Raw genomic sequence first — 24,990 nt, 5'->3', positions numbered from 1 at the left:
CCTAATTTTGAGTTCACCATTAAGACTTTGGAAAAAAAAAAAACGTTGTTAACAAAACCAGGCCGTGTAAAAATGGCCTTTCTCGTTCACCAGTGCCGAGGCAGAGCGCTGCCTGCCGGGGGAGACGCTTGCTGTCTGCTGCCACGAGGTAGGACCACGTTGCTTTTTCAGCTTGACATTCTCAAGTCTCACTAACAAATGTCCTTTCTTCTGGAGACTTACTCCCAAGGGAAGGTGTCTTCTCAGATCATTGTGAAAAGCTTCCAACAACCGAGCCGTGTTCTCAACAGTCATTGTGGGGGACCGAATGAGTAGGGTTTTCCGGAAACTCGCATCAGAACAGAAGAGCCATTTCACCACTTCATCATCTGCGCGTTTGTGTGTGCACGTGTGTGTGACGGATGTGCTTCATTTACTATTCCCAGGTTACAAATGCTGAAGTGTTAACCAGCTTTTGGGGGGTGCGAGGGACAGGAAAGGGGAGGAAAGGCACAGAAAACTTATTACCTTAGTCTGTAAAAGACCAAGTAAAAAGCCTCTATGACCCAAACTGCTGCACACGGAGGAAATGTTTTTCTCACGCACCAGAGACTGGCCAGTCACGGGGACCATCCCAGCCTCTCTGTGTCTTGCTGTCTCCATGTCCTCCGATTGCGGAGGACGCAAAGCATTTACGTTCCAGGTTTCCTTCACTGGTTCATTTATTCTCGGTGCATGCTGCTTTGTTCTGTGCCCTCCTGGTACAAAGAAGTAACATAATACCATCCTACTCAGACCCAATGGTTTGCCATTTTTCTCTCAGAATAGCAGCCATCAGTATCAGTGTCTCTATACAAAACAGTCTAAAATATTCCCGTGTTCACAAGGAACCTCAGAGTGTTAAGGGTTCATTCATTCATTTCTTGTGAATCCAGCAAAGATGTGTTGAAAGACCGCTCTCTAATGCGAAAGCATTTGCCCCGGAGGATATAAAAGCAACAAGGACAAGTCAGTCCTTGCAGGGACTTACAGGATTATGTGCGTGATGTGTTTAGTGGTTCAGTCATGTCTACTCTTGGCAACGCCGTGGGCTGTAGCCCTCCAGGCTCTTCTGTCCATGAGATTCTCTAGGCAGGAATATTGGAGTGGGTTGCTGCACCTTCCTCCAAGGCAGGTTGGGAATCGTCCCAACCCAGGGATCAAACCAGCATCTCTTGTGTCTCCTGCATTGGCAGACGGGTTCTTTACCTCTAGCGCCACCTGGGAAGCCCTGCAATATTTCTGAGAGAAACTAAAATGTCAAGGAAAGAGCATTCCCATGAGACAGTCAGAAGATGTCCCTGTGGGGATGTGGAAGGCTGCAACCTACAGGCACATCAACCTCTTTCCTAAAAATGTGAATATAGAAAAAAAAAAAAAAAAACTGGGCTAGGCCATGGAGCTGGTTACCAGGCTACAGTTCAATATCTAAACATAATTAGACTAGTCTGTATAATTATGGAAGAGATGCTACCAATGCTTATCGAATTTTAGGGGGCCTGGAGGAAGCCCATGGCAACAAGAAACCTACAAGAACTTGTTCAAGATGAAAGCAGGGATGTTAGCACATGAGCAGAAATTTTGAATGGGTAGAGGTACTGTGGTGTTGGAGGAGACTCTTGAGAGTCCCTTGGACTGCAAGCAGATCCAACCAGTCCATCCTAAAGGAGATCAGTCCTGAGTGTTCACTGGAAGGACTGATGTTGAAGCTGAAACTCCAATACTTTGGCCACCTGATGCAAAGAGCTGACTCATTGGAAAAGACCCTGATGCTGGGAAAGATTGAAGGCGGGAGGAGAAGGGGAAGACAGAGGATGAGCTGGTTGGATGGCATCACCGACTGGATGGACATGGGTTTGGATGGACTCCAGGAGTTGGTGATGGACAGGGAAGCCTGGTGTGCTGCAGTCCATGGGGTCGCAAAGAGTCGGACACGACTGAGCGACTGAACTGAACTGAGGGTGCCCAAGCGCCGCGGTGGAGATGCAACCCTGAAATTCGTGTTTAGCAAGAATGGACTTTCCTCTCAGACTTCTGGCATCTCCATCTGGGCGGAGATTGAAAAAAATTGAGCCAAAGTTTTCTCACAGTGTTTTGCCACTTCTGCTTCCGGACTCATTCAGAAACCCGGAAGAAGCAAGAGAGATAAAAATGAAAACACTGTTAATTTATTTTTAATGACAATTGATTTTTATCCACAAAACTCAGTATACTTCATTCAGATATGTTTGAGATTATAGGCAAATATCCCTAATGAATCTATTTTTATTTAGAGAGAAACATTGTTTATTCTTGACATTCTCTACCTTAGCTTGGGGAGAAATAAAGTCTTCACTGTTTGATTTCAATAAATACACAAAATGGAATTAGTTACAAAATTTGAATTTCTTTAATGAAAAAAAATATTAAAGCACCATATTGGTGAGTATTCAGGATCAGAAAAGCTTCTTTTCTCCATTAGTAAACTTGGAAAAACTTAATTTTCTGAAACAGTTCATTATCAACACTGATTAGAGAAAAGACACAGGTAACTTTCTCTGCTGTAATAACCAATTTTTTTTTTTGTAATATCAGCCCAAACTTTTCTTTACTGTAGGAAATCAAAGTCTTTAGTTTAAATATTCATATACATGTAAATATTGTATTTTTATACTATTATTTACTATTTACACCTACTGGTGTAAAATGATCTTGATTCCATGCTATGCTGCATTTTAAATGTTCCATAAACCCAAGAAACACACCTTCTAGTCGAAACAAAACTGGCTTTCCTCTCTAACTGAATCTCCTTCTCTAGCGCACTTTGCTACGGCTCCCTGCTAGAAGGCTGCCTGTGTCTGCTTTCAGTTTCGAGTCACAGGATGTGGCTGCCTCAATTTTTATCTCCATCTGGCAGAACATAACCAACCTGTTTAAGTTCTCAGCTCCGACTTTAAAGCAACTGAATGTTCCTTGCTTGGGTTCCTGGCCCCCCACCAGCTCCACGACGCATATTTCCTATAAAACCTTAAGTCAGTACACTTGTTTGGGGAGCTCGCAGCAATGCGTGAACAACAGCCTCAACTCGCGGCGCCCAGCCGAGCTGCATCAGTAGCTAGACAAGTTTCTGAGATCCCTTTGGTAGCTCCCGAGCACACCTTGTTCTGAATTAGCCTCTCCTATTCTCCTGGCAGGTGTTGGATTCAATGGGGGGTGGAGGGGGTGGAAATCTGGAGGACGAAAAAGAGACAGGAAGGAAAGCCACAGTATCTTCTAGTTTAAAACCTGAGGATGGTAGATATCTCTTTCTTCCCTGTGTAAACAATGCAAACACATCTGTGACCCTTTTCACCAGGAAACGCTTAAGGTTGGTTCTAGAACATCTTATCAGAGACAACTGCCTGAGACAGTTGAACTGCTCTTAGAGAGGAACATGCCTTGTGGCCCCCTATGATTAGAAGTGGGTCTCTACTCATCGATGAAATAGGGACCGAATTGCTGTTTTGCCTTTGGAACAACTGGTAAATACGCAGATAATTCTTACATGGAAAAAAAAAATGATGCCCTTACGAGGAAGATGTTTTTATATTGTTCTGTTGAGCCTTCTTAAACCTTTTTACTATTTACTGTCTTGCGTCTATAGTAAAATTCTCAAATTTGTGGATATTTCTGATCTTTTAAGTTTCTAAACAACAACAAAAAAAATCAATGTCCCCTTTGGTCACTTTAAACAGTAACCCATCAAACTTCCTGGTGAACAATGCTGTGTATGTCCTTCCTGGAAGCATCCAAGAGTTATGTCCTTCCCAAATTGCACAACGGTACTGCTGGGGAAGTCCTAAAGAAGTGATTTCAGCTAAACCACTAGTTCCCAAGGAAGGTGATGAGGGTCTGAGATTTTGCTCTCAGACCACTGGCAATGCCTGAAGACTTCTTGGGTGGTACTGACTGTGGTGGAGGGGAGAAGGGGGCAAAGGAGGCTATGATGTCTAATTTGTAAAGACCAGGGGTGCTGCTGAACGTGGTACAATGCACAAGACAGCCCAGTTATCCAGCCCAAAACGCCCATCACACTCAGACTGCGTTCATTTCACTTTAGGGAACTGAGCTCCGAGGACATCAAGTGACTGACGCAACACCACCCAGAAGAGTCTGAGAGAGTTGAAGCAACAGAAACTGGTGACAGGGTCAAGGTTCAAAGCGTGTCCCTGAACGTCTAATCTCATATTCATTTCATTCTGTCAGGCAAATCGCTATGAACCTCAGGGTGTACAAGAGCATTTCTGGACTGGGGTTCCTCATTTTAGAGCATCTAACACAGGGCAAGTCTTAAACAATCTTGAGTTTCAGTCTTTTTCACTCGTAAAGTGGATGAGCTAAAATAGATGATTTCTAAAGTCCTTTTTAGGATTTCTTTACTCTAAAATTCTATAATTACATAAACAATGATGCCTTACATTATAATTGTCTCCAAATTCCCTTCGTCTTTCTCTCTAAACATCTCTGGGAATCCTAACCCCAAAAGAAGCGGAAAATATTGCTGCTAATTTAAACAAAACAGCTCCTAACAAATACTTGACTCTCAGTAAATGGTGAAGAGCATAGTGTGCAATGCGATTCAAATATGTAATCTAAAAATAAAGTGAAAGGAGTAAAGGCATCCTCAGTGTCTATGATTTTAGTAGGAAAACAAGTTTTTCTGGTCCTTTCCTATCCTATGTACATATTAACTTATTTTGACCATAAACATGCAATATAAACACTAGGATAGGAAAACACAAGAAAATCAGTCATGTACTCAGCAAGATGTTGCTACCCAGTTAATGGAATTTGCTTGACAGATAAAATCCACGATATATTTCCTGGGATAAAAGTCCCCCAAAACCTTCACTGATCTTAATTATCAGTAACTTTGATAATATAGATAAGAAAAATTAATCAGTACTTTAATTCTCATACTCATGCATTTAGAGCAAAAGTGGGATTAATGGTGCTTGTTATGTGCTCTATTTTGAAGACTAAAACACTCAGTAGGTTAATTGCTACAATTGTAAAACAGGACAAGGGATTTTTTTTTAATGTATAGTTCTCCTCTGTTCACTAAAAACAAAACTATTACCTGTAACCTGTATACATAAAATTTTTTTGGGGGGGGGGGGGAGGGTTACCATGTAACTTTTAAGTCCTAATTTTAAATCCTCTTTCTTTATTAAAAAAAAGGGCAAATGGCATTTTTAGATGTCAGACTGCTGTTAATTTTCTCATTAGTTAATTTTTTAATCAGAATTAAATGAGCTACCATTTCTCTCTCTCTTTTTTTGTACAAAAAGAATTTTAATCTGACCCATGTGCTATCATTATTGTTGACCTCTGGAGGTTTTAACAACATTTTGATGAATCTTAAATCAATTAACACTCTAAAGGAAAACATCTGTGGTCCTAACACTTTTTAGAGTGGCTCTTAATATTGTTTTTATAAGGAATTTTAAAGGGTATTTAGTTTTAAACAAGTCATTGAAAATTCCATAATTCACTATGTGTTAAAACAGTAGATATGAAAGTCATGTCCATTTTATTAACAGACATGAGGCATGTGCATCTGTAAGAAATGATTATTTAAAAAGTCAGCAGAAGGAAATATTTTCCTGCCCATCAAATCCAGATGTTCAGCCCATAAAATGGAAGCCTAGAAAGAAAGGCGGGCTATGGTATCTGATAGCCTTAAGAAGTGTTGCTTCTGATAAAATTCATGGACAAGGAAAGCCAAATTAGATTTTTAAATGAATTAAGCTTTAGTTTTAAAAGAATTGTAACAATATTTTCTACATTCAATGTGGAATGGAATAAAGGGTGAATTAAAAGATGCAGGATTTCTTTTTCAGAAATAACATTATAAAACACTTCAGTTTAAAATATAAAGATTACTCTTTTAGCAAAAAAAAAAAAATGTAGATCCATGATAAGAATTTTCTTTCAAAAACTGACAAAACAGATATCAGAGCAAATATTCCACAAAACCAATGCTTTGTGGGTTGCACTGATTTTTTTTCTTTTCTTTAGTCCATTGGTCTTTAGCAAATACAGATATTTATAGAATAGTTTGATCACAAAATAGGTGTACACACTGACAGTGGCTGAATATTCCATATTTCCGTTCGATTTATAGATTAATATGAGAACATTTCTTATTTTTTAAATCAAGATTTCAACTTTTATTCCGATTCATAAAGTGAAAAACCAAAAGAGAGCTAATGATTACAGTAATAACAGAACTTCGTACTCCCGCACGGCTTTCCAAATTCTTAAAGAATTCCTTCTATGACTTCATTTCACTGCACTTCATGAAGTGCTTTCTCGTTCGTTTTCTGTAACCACCCCATACTTAGAAAGTACATTTTGACATTTAGTTTAAGAGAAGGCATTCTGTTGAGGATCACAAAAGTCATTTTGGATTCCTTGAGCCTAATGCACTTTTTTTTGTTTTGCAAATTGATTAAGCTAGACGGGGAAAACAGGTAAAGTTAAATTGATGTTAATAGACAATATCTTTAGTTTTGCAGCACTCCTGAAAAACAGAATGTGACAGAGCTGGCACAAATTTTACATTTGACAACTAAAGGTGCTTTTGTGATTCTATTTCCTCAGCTTTGAAGTTCTGCTCATACTCTATCTGACTTGTTCCACGTCCAGAATGCTGAGGTTCTACTTGTCTCTGACCCTGCACTGGCCATCCCCTGTGGTTCTTTCATCAGCACCTTCTAAAGGCCCTCAATGTAGCATCGCCTTCTATTCTGAGAACAGGGATCCTCTTGTATTGCAAAGGCTTTGGTGAGTTTGCGTTGTAAGTCACCCTGAAAATGGTCTTCCTCTCTGTAAGAACCTCCCTCTCTCAAATCTGTAGACTTGTGGGTTCCATTTGTTCTCAAGTTACCAGCGAGCAAACCAGCATCATAGCTGCTCACATGGAAAGTTGTTTCGAGTTCTCTTTTATTTAGATGGAAAGTCATTCCCTTCATTCAAACTTTTATCCTTAAAAAAAATGGGCAAATAAAGTCATACTTGCTCCATCACTGAGCTAATACCTCTGAAAATGGATTACTTGGTTGTTCCAGGCTTTCTCACCCTACTCCTTACACACAAGTGGATGGTCTTACAGCAGCTGCTGCTGCTGCTGCTAAGTCGCTTCAGTCGTGGCCGACTCTGTGAGACCCCAGAGACGGCAGCCCACCAGGCTCCCCCGTCCCTGGGATTCTCCAGGCAAGAACACTGGAGTGGGTTGCCATTCCCTTCTCCAATGCAGGACAGTGAAAAGTGAAAGTGAAGTCGCTCAGTTATGTCCGACTCCTAGAGACCCCATGGACTGCAGCCCACCAGGCTCCTCCGTCCAGATGATATCCCAGGCAAGAGTCCTGGAGTGGGGTGCCATTGCCTTCTCCACTTACAGCAGCTAGGCTTTCTGATTGACTGATGCAAAAGTCACAAGCATGATCATCTATGCCCCTGTAGGAAGAGACTGCTTACAGTACTTTGGTTCTCTTTCTCTCATTCCCTCTCCCCCAACCCCAACCTTGCATGCATGTGTGATGAAGCAGTTGTGCCTAAACTATGCTTTATACCTGAACAAAGATACAGCAGGGCCAGAAGAGAAGGCCCTACAACTGTCTCCTGTGCTGAGCCTTTTCGGTATGATTTCATTATTGGGATCACAGTAAACGACCCAAACATTCGACGTGCCTGTCTTTCAACTTAAGTGAGACACCATCCCACAAAACTAAATGTGATAATATCTCTATTACTTGCACTTTGGGTTTAATCTTATTAATAATTCCGCTGTCCTCTATTAAGACTAGAGACCAAGGATTGTCGGAGCATTGATTTGAGAGTCTGCAGGATTCTGAATACAGAAAGTGTAGAAAGGGACATCAAAGAGCAGCGTGGCACAGGCGGCTCATCCTGCCGCGCCGGGCCCACGGGAGGGGCCCTGGGCTCCTTCCTTCTCAGGCTTTGTACTTAAAACCAGAACAACAGCCAAGGGGGAGTCTACCTATTCGCTCTTAGCACAGGACAGCCAGTAGCTCTTACGATGAATATCGGGAAACAAATGAAGAAGCACAAGTATGAGCCAGACTTGATAACGGCTGTGTGCCTGTTGCAGGAGATCGCGTTTATAAAATGTTGAGAGAAGTATTTGGTCAGCACTACTTTTCTTGCTAGTTAACTACCAGTGAGTCCAAAAATAAGCTCCTCTAAAGATTTACCTGTAAGAAAACCTCTAAGCCTGAAATTAAGATTTTATTTGTGTGTGGTCTCGAAAGGACAAATCCTCGTGTGTATGCTGCAGAGTTATCAAGGCTGTTAGTTCCACCTGGTACAAGACTATGGTATCACCAACTGTTTTCACTTTTCTCAAGGAAATGAAAGACTTACAATTTGAGTTGGAAATAAGCCTCTTACAGAGGAAGACAAATGCTATATGATATCACCTCTATGTGGAATATAAAAAAATAATGCAAATGAATCTATGTACAAAACAGAAATAGACTCATAGACATAGAAAACATACTTATGCTTACCAAAAGGAAAGGGAAGAAGGAAGGATAAATCATAGGATTAGCAGATACACACTACTATGCATAAAACAGATAAGCAACAAGGATTTATGGTATAACTCAGGGAATAATATGCAATATCTTATAATAATCTGTAGTGGAAAATAAAATATATATATAACTGGGTCACTTTACTGTACACCTGAAACTAACACAATAATATAAATAAACTATATTTCAAAAAAAGAAAGAAGCCTTTAATGTAACAAATTCACTCCCAACAACCCACCACAACCTGTCCAAGTATCGCCTTAAATAGTATTTAAAATATTTTTTTATCAGTAAGCATCAAAACAAGGTCCCCACAATAGACTCAACAGAGCATTGTTTTTTGAGTTAAATTCCTAATTTATTAAGTTCTCAATACATTTTACATAGTTTTTATTTAAAAACTATTGTACCTTTATTTTTTAATAGCTAAGCCAGCAAGCTATACATATGATATGTGAGATATTTGATATTTAATATATCACATATAACACATATTAAATATATATGTGATATTAAATATACCATGCTTCTAAATATTATTATAACTTCATTCACATTTATTTTTGTGATAATATTCAAGTCAAATGGGGATATTTGACAATAATTAGTAAATTCATAATCTCTTATCAATAACCTTTCAAGAGGCATCATGAATTGGGATTTCTAATGGGATTTACTGGATTCTTATTACATGCCAGCAAACATGTTAAGCCTTTCACAATCATCACTTCTTTTTTTCAACTGCTGAAGCAAAACATTCTCCATTTTCCCACTAGCTACCCCTTCTCACATTCTTCTCTTAAACCCTCCTGCCAACCCCTTCAAACACGGTGCACGAGGCCTTAGCTTCGAGTCCCCGGTCCTTCTCCACCTGAACATTCTTCCCGGTGTCTCAGAGTCAGTCCCTCAGCTCTGAATTCGTATGCACACAGTGAATCCCAAAGTTATGCCTCCGATCAAGACCTAATGAGCCCCTTAGTCTTAAAAAAAAAAAATAATTGGAGTATAGCTGCTTTGTAGTATTTGTTAGTTTCTGTGATACAGCAAAGTGAATCAGATATATATATATAGATATGCTTTATTATAATAGATACATATACATGTATATACATATATACACGTGTGTGTGTATGTGTGTGTGTTAGTCATGTCCAATTCTTTGTGACCCCACGGACTGCAGCCCACCAGGCTCCTCTGTCCATGGAATTCTCCAGACAACAATACTGGAGTGGGTGGTCACTCCCTTCTCCAAGGGCTCTTCCCAACTCAGGGACCAAACCTGGGCCTCCTGCATTGCAGGCAGATTCTTTACCATCTGTGCCACCAGGGAAGCCCCCACATCTGTGTCTCCTCTTTTCTGAATTCCCTTCCCATTTAGGTCACCGCAGAGCAGTGGCAGAGCTCCCCATGATATACGGTAGGTTCTCATTAGTCACAGAGGACCAACAGGGCACATATGTCAATCGCATTAAACAGGGAGACCCCTACGCTTAATTTAACTCCAGCTGACTTCTCCACATCTCTAGATGGATGTCTAATGAGAATTCAAGCACGGACAAAATAGACCCTGGATTGTCTGCCTCCTCCTGGGATGTTTCCCGTCTTCACTGCTCATGGGGAAAATAATGAGTCATTCTGCACGACGTCTTACTTCCTTTTCACACCGCAACTTCTCCAGACCCTGTGCAAATCTCTCCTTTCTGTTACTATCAACACTCAGCCCAGATTCTCCCTTCTGCCATCTCGCCTGGTGCTAACTAGCCCCCAGACTTGTCTCATCTCCAGCCTGCTCTCCCCACAGCACCAGGATAGTTTCTGCAGAGAGAAAAGAGGCTAGGTCATTTTCTGTGGGAAAATTCCAAATGGCTTCTTCTCATTGCACTCAGGGTGAGTCCACACTCTTTCCACCCCCAGGAGGTGCCGGGAGCCTGCCCCTCCTGCTGCTCCCTCCCTCTTCAGCACACCTCAGTACTCCATCTGTACCTGCCACACTGCAAGCCTCTCACCTCCTTTCTGGGCCGTGAGCCCATCCATTGTTTGCTTTTTCCAAAGGGTCTTTGCACCTGCCAGTTGCTCTTCACATGAATCTTTATATTCTTGGCGGCTGACAAGGAGCTTGATGACACTTGCTCAAAGAAGCCTTCCTTGATCACTCTGTCTGAAGGTCCATTCACGCCCGCCTGATGGGGGTCATATCACACTGCTTCACTTCCCAACACTCATCAACATCCGCATGTTCTCAGTTATGTATTTGGTTTTCTGTTATCTTTCTTGCTAAGATGGAGGCTTCAAGAAAGTTGTATTTACCACTATTTACCACTATTTTTATTCCTGGTGTGTTTACCTCTATGTCAGCACTTTTCTGGCACATAGTAGGGACCCTAAAAACAATTAAATCAATGAGTAAATTGTCTCATTTAATAACGGCTGCCATGATTCCCACTGTACAGATAATGAAGCTGAGAATTTAAGAGGTAATTTTCCTCATGTTTCGTAGTTGGAAAGCTCAGAATGAAGTCTAGGCAAGATGGCAAAGGTTAATTTCTTCAGCACTTTAAAAGTAGAACTTGCCTGAATCCAACATTTTTAGTATCATCTCTTTTTTAACTACTAATAAGCAGGTTTATCTATCTGCAATATTCAAGTTCTTCAAAATCAACAGGGAAAAAGGTGGCAATGGCAATGTATATGGGCAAATATAAATGGCTTTCAAAGATGAAGTTTAACTGCTAGTTACTAGTAAAGATGAAATTTACTAGTGAACCAGAAAAGTAAATATTAAAAGAAAGGAATATGGGGGCGGGGGAATTGCCCCTATAAACTTGGCAGAAGTGTAAAAGAATGAAATACAAGTGGTGACAAGGAGAGGGGGTTTGAGAACTCATAAATTTTTAAGCATGCATTGATAATGTCTAGCTTGTATTGATAATGTCTAGTATTATCTCTTTAAATTTCTTCTGTCAACTTCCCGACCCTTTTCTTGTCCTCATCTACCTTCTTCATATCATCACTTCCTCTCACAGTCAAAACTCTGAACTGGTGTCTTCCACTGTCTTTATGCTTTTTTCGTGAGTATAGATCTTGATCACACCTGAAGAATCAATAAGCAAATTAAGAAAATAAAACCATGGACCACCGAAAAGCAGAGAGACAGGGTTTATTCGGGAAAAGTTAAAGTCTTGGTTTAGTAACCCAAAAGGGGTTAAGAAACCAAAGTCTGAGAAGTCAGAGTACAATATTTGGCCTGAATTATCTGATGGGCAGCCTACATTCATCAAGGCAACCAAACAATAGATATATTTTTTTCTTTACTTTCCTTTAAGTTATCATCAACTTATTCCTGGAGTAGCAAACTGCAAGAATGCTCCACCTGATTCATTTACTATGCCTCTGGGATGACCGTGAAAAGATAATCTGGTGTCTACACTTCCTGGAATGAGACGAGAACCTCATATGTTTTCCATGATCAAAGCGTCTAGCAAAGGTCAAGTTACTTCCCTTGCTTCAAACTTCAAAAGCAAAAAAAAAAAAAAAAAAATTCTAGATACTTCTGTAAATTATTCAATAGCTTTCACTTTATACAATATCAAAACCCAATTAGGTATGGGGAAAATCCAGCATTTCCATTCTGTCACTCAGCTCCAGTCAGAATTGGTGCTACGCTTTTGTCAATCACCGTTCCAAGACAAGGGTCATACTCCAGTCTTGCATTATTGACATGGCATCAGTATTCATAGTTAGGACCAATTAATCAAAGATGTCTTTTTGCTTTTCATAAGAGATAGTCTTAGATCTCGCTAATGACACGGAAGCGGCTCAGGGTACAGTGGCTCACTCATGGAGCTAAGTCAGGTAGATGTGGATTAATGTGTATCTCACCCAAATAACCTCTAAGCACTGCCTCCTCAGTCCTGGTGTGAGCTGCCCATCACCAGGCAGCCATGCGCAAGTGTCCCTGCTCTTTAAGCTGACCATTAGGAAGGACGGAAAAATAAACCTAGAATCAGACAGCCTCAGTCTGAAATCACAACCCTGGATTTCCCTGGCGGTCCAGTGGGAAGACTCCATGCTCTCAATGCAGGGGGCACAGATTCAATACCTGGTCAGGGAAATAAGATTCCCACATGCCACATGGCATGGCTAAAAAAAAATAAGAAAAATTTGATAAACGAAATCACAACTCCCACTCTTTATGAGGGGTTGACCTTAGAAAATTACTGTGAAAGATCACCAAAAACAGTGGAGGATTTGTGTGTGTGTGTGTGTGTGTGTGTGTGTGTGTGAGTGTGTGTATGTCTAAACTTCCTCTCCAAGTAAATATTTTATTTTCAGTTTAAATCATAAACCGAAACAAATTGATACCGTTGGCTAGCTCCTCCGTACGTCTATCACCTTGATTGATTAAATATCTAATAATAATCTATACAACTCAGTGGCAGCCCCAAAATTTCCATAACCAAAAGCCTGCTGAAGAAACCTGGTTGGAATGGGTCCTAAATGTAGCCTGGCAAGAATAGAATTTTTATTTAAATAATGTACTATATGTAGATTTTAAAGGAATAATTTATCATTTGTAAAAGATTGAGAACACAAATAATTATCTGTTACGAGTTGAACTATTACTTTAAGGAGACAGCTTATGAAGAATTTGGAAGATTTAGGGACTTCCTTGGTGTCCAGTGGTTAAGACTCCATGCTCTCACTGAAGGTGGCTTGGGTCCAATCCCTAGCCCAGGAAGCAAGATCCCTAATGCCACAAGGTGGAACCAAAAAAAAGAAAAGACTCTGAAAGATGTAAAACCTTCTCCCTAAGCTGCAGTGCCACATGGAGTTCACAGACTACACAAGGAAAGCCATGGAGCACGGTATTCCCAACTCACGGTACAGGGGAAACCCTCACAGAACATTCATTAGTGAATGCATGAATAAGTAAATAGGGCTCGCTCGTCTGGTAAAATGAAATACTCAGAAAGTGTTTAGGTGATGGGTATTGGTAACTGGTTTTTATTTCCTTATGTATTGATTTCTGCATTTCTCAAGTTGTCTAGAATAATCGTGGTTCATCTGTGGAAAAAAAATGGGATATGCAGTTTTATACACAGCATGTGACTGAAAGAGAGGAACAGCAGGAAAGAAAGAAAAAAATACTAGCAAGGAGTTTAAGATTTTTTTTCTTTGATCTATTTCTTGAAATTTTCTTTCACATAGAAGTTTTTCTATGAATAATTCACTTAAGGAACAACAACAACCAAAGGACAATCCAACTCTTTTCTATGACTTAAGTACTTCCCAAGGACAGAGTTGGGTTGGACCATTCAACTCTGGTAAATGAGTAGAGACCTGCTGAAAACCTACCGGAGCTCACCAGCAGCGGTGAGAAACAGCCAGAGAAACAGACCTCCGGCTCAGAAGAGGACCTACCCAAGTGTGAAAGGCGCAGAAGACCAGGGGAAGTCCAGGAGGGCTGCCGGAGGAGGTGACCTTTGAACTAAATTTTGAAGAGCAATTATACTTTGCCCAATTTAAAAACATTGTGGAGGGAAGAAAGCGCAGTGGAGGAGAGCTGCAACAGCTTGCAGGCAGGAAAACACTGTATTTTGGGAAAATGGAAGTGGCAAGAGTATTCGGTGCATGTCACAAAGTGGCTCCAGATGCAGCGGGAGAGACCTAGAGGGATTCCCCGAGAACCGCGCGTGCTGTGCTAACCGCTTTCATTTCTCCTAAACGCGCAGAGAACAGAGGAGGGTGCTCGCGTGTTAGTCGCTCAGGCATGACCCAGACTTTGTGAGCCCGTGGACTGTAGCCCGCCAGGCTCCTCTGTCCGTGGGATTCTCCAGGCCAGAATACTCGAGTGGCTTGCCAGTTCCTTCTTCAGGGGATCTTCTAGACTCAGGGATCGATCCCTGGTCGCCCACATTACAGGCAGATACTTTACCATCTGAGCCACCAGGGAAGGCAATTAGACACTTCATTCTTTTACTTCACTTGCCATGGTTTCTCGAGAACATTCTAAACTTCTGTTGATTGTCCTATTTATCTTTTGCTCCACCAGTTACTAAGAAGTTGGCACAAACAAATGAGAATTAACATATAATAATGCTAGACTGTACAACAGTCCAATCAGGGTTTCTAAAGTTTCCATTGGCTACCTGAGAAACAACAAGAACTCCCAATCTCAGAGGAAGCTTGGTAAAAGAGCTCTCAATCACAAAATGGGTGTTACAAATAGAGGAATCAACACAAAACAGATCTGATGATGGCTAGTACTGCCCAATCTAGAATTTGACAAAAGTGAAAAATTATATCACATAAATTACATTTTATGTGACTTTGAAATGTGAAAAAAGAAAGCAAGAAATCAACAGTGTCTAAAACTGCACACAGGAAATGTTGTTTCTGGCTACATAGAAAAACTAAAGCCTTTTGGGGGAATGTAGATCCGTACTGCTCAACAGGAAAAATCACACTTGGAAAAATAATAGGGCCTCCCTGGTGGCTCAGACGGTAAAGAATCCTCTTGCAATGCAGAAGACTTTGGTTCTATCCCCAGGTTGGGAAGATCCCCTGGAGGAGGGCATGGCAACCTACTCCAGTATTCTTGCCTGGAGAATCCCATGGACAGGGAACCTGGTGGGCTATAGTCTGTGGGGTCGCAAAGAGTCAGATACAACTGAGCGACTAAGCACGTATATTGCTTGACAAGAAAAATTACACTTAGAAAGAAAAAAAAAGAAAAACAATAGCCATAAAGGAAAAATTCCCACAGGCATAAACTATAATCAGTAAATATGATGTGAATAAAAATCAATTCATGAATTTAATAACAATTGTAAAAGCTACATGAAAACTGATGCTGTTGAACTTTAGTTCAGTAAAATAAAAATGGAAACACTGGTAATGATTCAATTAAGTTATATAAAAAATACAGAATTAAATTGGCTTAATGGAGGGAGATTTTTGCGTGAAATCTGTTTTCAAGGAAAATTCAAAAATGTTGGTATATTCTAATTTAATGTTTATATTCATAAATGTTGAGTCAAAACACTCCTGAGATCAAAATCACAGGATCACTATGTTCTCCACCCCTCTGGGAGGCTCTGAAGAAGGCATGAGCGAAGGTGAGTTTTGCCTTTTACAAAGACAGTCCTAATGGGATCTGAGGGAAAGCAAGGTTCCAGACTATGGTTGCAGTAAGAAATAAGACTCTGGAGCAGAGCTGTGATACAGGATGGATCTATAAATCAAGAAGGAGAATCCAGAGGAGTTTGCAAACCTCTAAAACGGGATACGAAATTTAAAACATTCAAAGATTCCTAAGGGTTTATTCCTCTGCCACACAGTCTCCAACTTCACCTTCTCAGACCCTCCAAGGAAGAAGTGTGACTTGGACCCATATTTCAATGGAGAAGAGCTGTGTGCTGACTGCATGGGATTATAAATGGAATTTTCAACTTTGCAGAGGGTCTCATCGTTTTCAAAGCATTTTGACAAGATTATCACTTTTCATGCCAATGACAGTTTATAGATGAGTAAACTGTGGATCAGAAGTGGAAAATGATTGGACCCAGATGATACAATTCATAGATTTGATTTCCAGTGTATTTCTCATTCCACCTGCCATGGTCTTCTCCAACTTAGAATGGGTCCTGACTCACTTTCTATGATGCTTAATATGTCTCTTTTATCAATAAATGAAGGATTGGGTTTTTTTCCCTTTAAGTAGACATATTTAAAATACACTCACCGCACTTTATTCCCTTGATATTGTCCCTTTGATAACATCTCTTAACACCATCACTTATACACGTGTCTCTAATCCCTTTTCATGACTGCCGGGACATTTTGTTTAATGAACAACACAGAGATTCTTCTTATCCATCAGGGATTTTTGCTAAGTGCACTTGGCCAGCTGCTCATTTCCCAACACTAGGAAACGAGCAGGACATTGAGGTGCCCTCAGCCCTTAGGCTCTGCTCCAGAAGATCACTTTTTCAGGGAGTTGATGAATTTCCTCCAGTCAATCACATTTTGATTGAAGGTAAATTTTTAAATATATGAATGACAATTGTTTTCATTTAGATACCACAACACGCAGTTACAACTTTATCACACCTGCAGTACGCTTACAGGAGAAACTGAAGTTTTAGTAAGGCAAATTTTTTTCACTTCAGATCCGTGTGTCTCATTTTTAACAGGAAACGAATGTTTGGTTTTCAACACTGTATAACTATGCACCATAAAAGATGTTAACGTTTGCTTCAGTTTGGGCCATCAGTAAAGAACCTAATAAAAGCATTGACAATCTTCCTGATTATCTTTTCAAAAATGAATCGGCGATAGGTACAGTGATGGGACGTGAACAGTTCTTGAGGACTTCACCAACACTGACTTTCTGTTTGCTTATGTTTGTCCCAGCTGAAAGAGTAGGAAGCTTTCCGTTTCTTTATTTTCCTTGTTTCTATTGTTATATCTGAACATATAATATTCTGCTTACAAGAGCCATTCCCCAAGCTCTTGAGAGACTGAAATTTAAGTAATATATTGATGTATATATTTAGAGGTTAAAGGGATGCATGGTAAAGATTTTAGGAGATAATTAAATAGTTTCCAATCTAAATATCAGTTGGGTTAAGGAAATGGCAACCCACTCCAGTGTTCTTGCCTGGAGAATCCCAGGGATGGCGGAGCCTGGTGGGCTGCCGTCTCTGGGGTCGCACAGGGTCAGACACGACTGAAGCGACTTAGCAGTAGTAGTAGCAGTAGCTGTGTAAAAAAAAAACTAATAATTTCTATAATATTTACTTCTATGTGTTTCAGAAGTATGTAAAAATAGATATCACATGGTATTTTTTAATGAATAACCTGCCATATTTTTTTTCTTTATCCTTCCATAAGACTACTATCTTTGTTTTTTTTTTTTTAATTGAAGTACAGTTGATTTATAATATTGTTTTAGTTTCAGGTGCACAGCAAAGCGATTCAGTGATTTTTTCAGATTATTTTCCATTATAAGTTATTACAAGATATTGAATATAGTACCCTGTGCTATATAGTAACTCCTCATTGCTTATAAGACTACTACTAATATCTTTATGCTTGTAAACGTCATAGCATTAATTCTGTAGTGTTAGGCAGCTTTGATGTGGTTGGGTCCCTTATAATGAAAAAAACTATTTAGACAAGATTAAAATTAAGTTTAAACTGAGGTTAAGTTAAATTCCATTGTTTTCTCTCCTAACAATTCTCATAAATGTAGAAGACAACTGAAAACAACCAGGGAACTGCCCTGAAGACGAATTTCTTTCTCTGCACCATTGCCTTACACACACAGGGTCTGAAAACAAAACCTTGCAATGTTCACACTAGACTTTCAGTAACAAATTTGATCAACCTGACTACAAATCTCTGCTCTTCACCTGCTCAGACCGAAATTCAGTGTCACATTATCCAGGAAGAAGTGATGCTCAGACTCCTCCAGGCTTGCTGTGCACAGGCGGTGAGGCTGACAAGGTGAGCTGTCTTCCATCCACCCTTGGAAACAGCCCCAGTGCTCTAGGTGCCGCCCACGTGGGTCTGTGGAAAGGCTGGACAAGACCCCAGGTGCCGTGTACCCCTGCCACATGAGTCCCTCCCTTCCTAGTCCTTACTTTTTGCCCCAGAGACATCTGGATTTGAAGAACAAAACTGATCCATCAAACAAAATGGCTCTAACAAGAATGTCCAAAAGAGCAAGTCAAGAAAAATTTAGGAACAACATTCTTGAACATTGTATTTTTAAGAAATCAGAGGCTCTTTCCAGATAAAAAGTAAAATAATATGAAAGAAGGAAATGGGGATAGGGGGAGGCAATGCCTGTAAAGATTCAGATCTAAAATGATTTTATCTAATCTTGATTGTTTGATTTTATTGTTCATTTTATCAAACAGCCTCCATCCTTCCACTTGGCCTCTGTCTAGTTTTTTCATCTTTTATTTCTCCTCTTTCTGTCTTTACTTTTTTCTCATCTCCTCCCCCTACCCCCGCCTCATTTCTCTACTGTTATAATCTGCAGGTATGCACCCCCCAAAGAAAGATGCCCATTACTTTTTCAGCACCTGGGAAGAAATCAAGCACCAAAAAGATGGTTCCTGCTTTCATGTAAGTTACACTGGGAAGCATGCTCTGATTGGTAAATAGGAATGCCAAGAGCCAAAGTACTGGAGTTTCCTGTGGTCATGTATGGATGTGAGAGCTGGACTGTGAAGAAGGCTGAGTGCCGAAGAATTGATGCTTTTGAACTGTGGTGTTGGAGAAGACTCTTGAGAGTCCCTCGGACTGCAAGGAGGTCCAGTCCATTCTAAAGGAGATCAGCCCTGGGTGTTCTTTGGAAGGAATGATGCTGAAGCTGAAACTCTAGTACTGTGGCCACCTCATGCAGAGAGTTGACTCAGTGGAAAAGACTCTGATGCTGGGAGGGATTCGGGGCAGGAGGAGAAGGGGACGACTGAGGATGAGATGGCTGGAGGCATCACGGACTCGATGGACATGAGTCTGAGTGAACTCCGGGAACTGGTGATGGACAGGGAGGCCTGGCGACTGAGTGACTGAACTGAACTGAACTGAATGCTAAGAGCGAAAAATTGAAACAGTATGTGAAACACTGTTTCATTTTTTATACAGGGAAGGGTGATGAAATGTATAGAATCATGGTGGAGATATTTTGTGGCAGGAGTGATGACAGAGAACTTTAGAGGGAAAATAGGACTTGCACAGTACCTTAAAGGTCTGAAGCAAGTGTAGAGAAGCAGGGTGTTGAAACTGCCTCCTGCTTGTTCTATTTTAGTCCATCTTAAAAGGAAAAAATATCCCTGCCCAGCTCCTGTCTCCCTGAGGAGTGCCCCAGCAGTGAGTTTAGAAGGCAAACCAAGGCGATGAGATGTCTGAGGGTGTTTTCCTTTTTCATTTTCTATTTTTAAAGCTGTAGGGTGTGAAAAGAAATGGACAGACGATGAGATCGTTACAATACGAGTGTGAAAAGTGATAAAGACACGAATGAAAGGGATGGCAATGGAGAAGAAGAGGGGAAGATTTTGGGCGTCTTTATAAAGTAAAATGATAGGACTTGGGACCATTTAAATATACATATTTCAGACTTTCTCTCTTGCAAAAACCCAAGGCAATGGAACAAGATTCCATTTAGGCAAGGAGGTAGGTTCACCGGTGTAAGGGCTGAATCTGGAGACAGAGAATAAGGACCATTAGCACATAGCAGGTGATGATAAGGAGCTCGGAGTTTCAGTTCAGTTCAGGCACTCAGTCGTGTCTGACTCTTTGCGACCCCATGAATCGCAGCACGCCAGGCCTCCCTGTCCATCACCAACTCCCAGCGTCCACTCAATGAGAATAAAACTGGCCGAAGATTGAGGCCTGTAGAACCACAGTGTTAAAAGCAGACAAATGTGGAGAATCAGTAGACAGATGAGAAACCAATATATACTCATATATATGTTTGTAAGTGTGATGAAATAACTGGCACATATTACATACGGAGCCCCCACACATATAACTAGCCTGTTCATGTGTGTGTATGGACATGTAGAAGCACCTGTATTCTTACAGAGGTTAACCATCACTGGCAAAAGGACACCATGTAGCCCAGAACACAGCAAGGACCTAGCTCAGTACTGAGTGTGCTGACCCTGCGCTCCGTCTCGTGAAGCAAGGGTGGAAACGGAAGCAGACCCCTAGCCTCACCTTACCTTCCCCTCACCAAACGCGTTTCAAATCCTAGCAACAAGAAGGATCCCACGCAGACGTGTATTAGGAAAAATACTTTCCAAAAACTCAGTACGTCTTCATCCCCACACCCCCAAAACTCTACATTGTATTTAGACCTTAATAGGATTGCCGATCCAATTCCATTAACAGTTAGACTGAACTCCCGCAAGTGTGCAAGGCAAAGTACGCATTTGTAACATAAGCTATTTATTTTCTGTCGATGGAAAAATGAAAAACTATGTCCAGGAAACAACTCTTAATTGTTATGACTCATAACTCAACATAATTTCTGCATTCATAGCTGTGACGGTACAAAGCTGTAACCTGGCCATACTTTGTTCAAGCCAGAGATCATTCATCTCTACCTGCATTCTTGAAACCATCTCTCTCCCCGCGAATTATTTAGAAAATTTAAACAAAATGTTGGTTTCCTGTTATCTCAGCAAAGAGGCACAGAGCAAAGAGATTACTGACTTTTATGTAAAACTCCACCCAGCATTGTGACTGCTCTGGGAAAGCTGAACTTTGCCAACATTTGCATTTTAGAGATTAAATAACATATCCAAGTTGTGCATCAATTTATCCATTGATGTCTCTCTCCATTTGGCTCTATTTCTTTATGTGTTTAGAATACACAATATAAATTTGATGTCTAATATTTCTTATAAACATTAAACTCAATTTAACACCTTCAAATAAAACATACACTCCAGCTCACAGCTTGCTAATAAAAGAAAATATATCATTGAAAGAACTAATAATTTCCCAAATTATGCAGTGAATCACAAAATCTCTCTTGGGACTTCAAAGTATGATAAACAAGATTTGCACACCTAGATAACTGTATGTATATTTTTTTCCCAAAAAATGAGTATGTGTTAGAGGAAGACTAGAAAAATGTTTGCCCTTAGTGTTTCTCTGAGCAGTTCAGGTTAAACTTGGTCTTTCAAAATAAATCTTTGTACATCTATTCATTTATCTATGGTACAAACTATTCAGCAAAATTGCTTTAAAGGTTTCTAGATCATTTTATACTCTCATGTTGAATATAAATTCAAAGATGTTTCGTAGAGTAAAAAGTCTTAATAGGCGAAGTTGAAATTTTTATGGTAGTTTGCTCTATGGCCTACAAAATATCTCATTTAGAAAGTTGTGCAACAGTTTCTGAGTGAAAATTTTAATGGAAATTTACTCTGACATGATAATACATGTATTACCTTATAAAAATTATTATTCCTTATAATACTTTAATTGTGATAACCAGCTGCATAGGAATGGCAACTTAATAAACATTTTCTGTACTAAGACAAAATGCTATACCTACATAAAAAATATTTAATCCATTTTTGCAGTTAAAAAAATATATATATATACACACTACTTTCTACTATCTTTAGTTTCACAGAATGTAAATTAACAGTGTAGCATGTTCAAAAGAAAACTTCTGTCCTGCCTTTTAGAGAAAAGGAGAGTGGTGCAAATTTTTTTAAAAGGCATTTCAAAGTGAATTACAATAAGCAAGATTTTTTTAAAAGTATGTTTCCCATTTTTTTAACTTATTTAGAAATCTGCAAAAATATCATTTCAAATATCCTTTCAATAATAATTTTTTTAAAAAGCTTTTCGATCCTCCACCGTAAGAAGTCATACTAAATATCAACCGAAATGTACTCATGACCCACACTGCAACCGTTCGAGAAATGCCCACTAAGTGGGCCAGAAGTGTGCAAAGATCTTAAAGCTGAATAGATGCAGGAGCTCCAGTCAGTTACATTTTCCTATAGAATGCCTTATCTACATGACTCTAAAGAGTTTAGGTATTTTTATCTCGTCAAGGCTGTAAGATTTACCCAGCACCCAGGAAGGGCGGTGGCCCTGCAAGAGTATTCAGAGGAAATAATCATTCAAAGGATTGTAAGGAACAAAAACTTTGATTTAAAATACATTTTGTGATAAAAATTTTGCAAAAAGTTACTCTTTAATGCCATATCCAAATTTGCTTTTTATTTTTTTAAGTACCATACACTTAAGTATTCAATAAAATATTTTGGCCATAATCAAAATTTGAGGAAGCAAACCCCCGGTCTGAAAAAAAAAAAGGAGTGGTTTGTGTGCAAACAAAGCCATATTATGATTTTTACAAATGCAGTTTTTGTTAAAAAGACCAAAATTTAGTTTTTTGGTCATTCAGATATCTTCAGACTTTCAACACTGCTGTTGTAATATCCTTGAACAGTTTGTAAACCAAGATACAGATAGACAATGTTTGCCTTTGGAATCGTGATTTTGGGGCCAAACATATACGCCTTTTTAAACAGAAACAATGTATTCTGTCCCCCAGGGAGCCATGTCTCTCTGAGGGACAATGACCTTGACCGTTTTACAGAGGGCTTCCCCACCTCCAGTCACCAACACTTCACTTGCTTTTATGTCTGTTTCAAACCAATGTCCTTACACACACACACACACACACACACAAATAACTAAGGAAATATGAATTTCCTTGTGCTTACCTGCAACAAACACTGCGGTGTCCAGGAAGGCAAAGCCAAATGCCAGAAGTTTAAGCCACAGATACATGGTCATATCTGGAAATCAGCCAAACTCCCGAGAGACAGCATGCGTCCTTCTGAAAGGCAAAATAATGGTTATCTCCGAACCAATGTTTCTCTGTAAGGCCGAATCAAGAAGGAAAGAAGTGAATGCGTACTCTTCAACTGGTGTCTTATCAGACAGGGGCGATTTCCTCCTGCTGCCCTGAGAACAAACCACTTGCTGAGAGGCAGTGATGTCAGATTCGGTTTTACTAACTTCTCCAAAAAGCTGCAAAGGGTCCTCTTTGCAGGAAGTCAAGAAAGTTGTTCAAAGTCACTGCCAAGGCCTCTTACTTCCTTAATTCAAGTAATTAGACTGAGTTACTAGGCCTCTCAATAGATTTTCCCTCAAGAAAGATGCATTTTTCATATCCAAATACTCCCATGCAGTATTCATGATAACTAGAAAATGACATGCCCCACAAAATCCATTACATTCTTACCTAAACAATGATAAAACAGTCAGCATAGGTATAACAAAAATGAGGACTGGCAAGATGATATGCTAATTGAATTAATGAAGAAAAAACAACTGTATTTGTCTTAAAATGACCAAATGAATGAAAAAGCAACTACCTCTCTAGTTATTTTCGACAACCAGAATCTTGTACCATTAGGGCATTCAGAACTCCGCAATAGGACAGTTCGAGTATCCAGCCACTTTCTATGCAAAGCACTTTCAGAAAGCTTAATAGGCTTGCCCCAAATCTTTCACAGATATTCTTGCAGGGCTGGGAATGGAATCAGAAACTCACCTCTCCTGCAGTAAACCATGCTTCAATAAAGGGGTGCCTCTGTGACCTGAGATATTCTTGGTGTTGCTGATGAGGGAAAGAAGAGACATTCAATCGAGAGCTATTTTTTTTTACAAAAGTTAACCTTTTATTCCCCCTCAGCCATACTGTCTCGACCTTTCTGATTAAATGACTGCAAATAAATACACAACATCCTTTGTGATTTGGATGGTGTTTCTCAGTAAGTCGATTAACTAGGAAAACGCGTACGAGAAGGAAGCCTCTATGACATCAGCAGTACAGGACTGCCCTGGTGGTCCAGCGGCTAAGACTCCGAGCTCCCAGCGCAGGGGGCCCGTGTTCAATCCCTGGTCAGGGAACTAGACCCCACGTGCTGCAATTAAAACACCCTGCACTCTGCAACCAAAGAACCCATGTGCCGCAACGAGGACCCGGCAAAGTCAAATAAACCAATAAATAACGAACATTTTTTAAGAAGTCAGCAATACAGTGGAGTGAGCTGGTCTCATCATCACAGAACCTGCAGGCATGCATTAATAAAAACCCTACTGCACACATAGGCAAGGCATCGTGCTCTGAACTACAGATCAGGCGGAAGGGACTTGGAGACAGACCCCTTGCAATGATCTGGCTAGGAAGTGCTAGAGTAGGATTCCTATGTTGACATGTATAAACCTTTTAATGTCTGCATACTTATTTGTTTTTCTCTTACTTTAGCTGCTAGGAACTACAGAACCCAATTTGCACACACACACACCCCAACTTGGTACAAATGAAAATAATTCCACTCCTTAATTTCTGAACAGTAAGTAACATTTTAATGAGATTCTTTTCATTATTATGATTTTAAATGATGGTTTTTATAGTAGCTAACACTACTGCACTCTTACCACATCCAGGAAAATGCTTACCCTTTAATCATATAATGCAATTTGTACAACAAACTTGGAGATAAAGAGATACATAATTCTTCATCTTATCTGTAAAGTTCAGAGAGGTTAGGTGATTTGTCTGAAGTCTCACAGCTGGGACGTAAGCAAGCTACGTTTTGAACCCAACCTCAAGTTTCATCTTACTTTCCTTATTTGCTTTACTATTTTTTTTTTCATTTTTCTCATCTCCTTCTCCAATCTTTTATACTTTGTACTTTTCTAATTCTTAATCTCAGAAAGATAGAACCTGATGGCATACAGATGATACTAGTCTCTTTTTACAAACGTGTGTTTTAATTAAGCGTCTGTGCTCGTCAACACTATTGTTTAGGAGTTAGGCCTAAAGAAAAGCATT

General features: G+C 39.9%; 1 protein-coding gene across 1 annotated transcript in view; it reads right to left on the bottom strand.

Moving 5' to 3' along the window:
- PTPRC (protein tyrosine phosphatase receptor type C) overlaps window positions 1-22,982 on the bottom strand; it is a 132,093-nt gene extending 109,111 nt beyond the window's left edge. Inside the window, exon 1 of the mRNA XM_052654011.1 lies at window positions 22,868-22,982. Coding sequence (XP_052509971.1) covers window positions 22,868-22,940 — 73 coding nt within the window. The 5' untranslated portion in view covers window positions 22,941-22,982. The remainder of the gene's footprint in view (window positions 1-22,867) is intronic.
- Window positions 22,983-24,990: the final 2,008 nt, after the last annotated feature.

Source organism: Budorcas taxicolor, chromosome 16, assembly GCF_023091745.1.
Source record: "Budorcas taxicolor isolate Tak-1 chromosome 16, Takin1.1, whole genome shotgun sequence".
NCBI classification, from domain to species: Eukaryota; Metazoa; Chordata; class Mammalia; order Artiodactyla; family Bovidae; genus Budorcas; species Budorcas taxicolor.
This window is presented reverse-complemented; position numbering and strand designations above follow the sequence as displayed.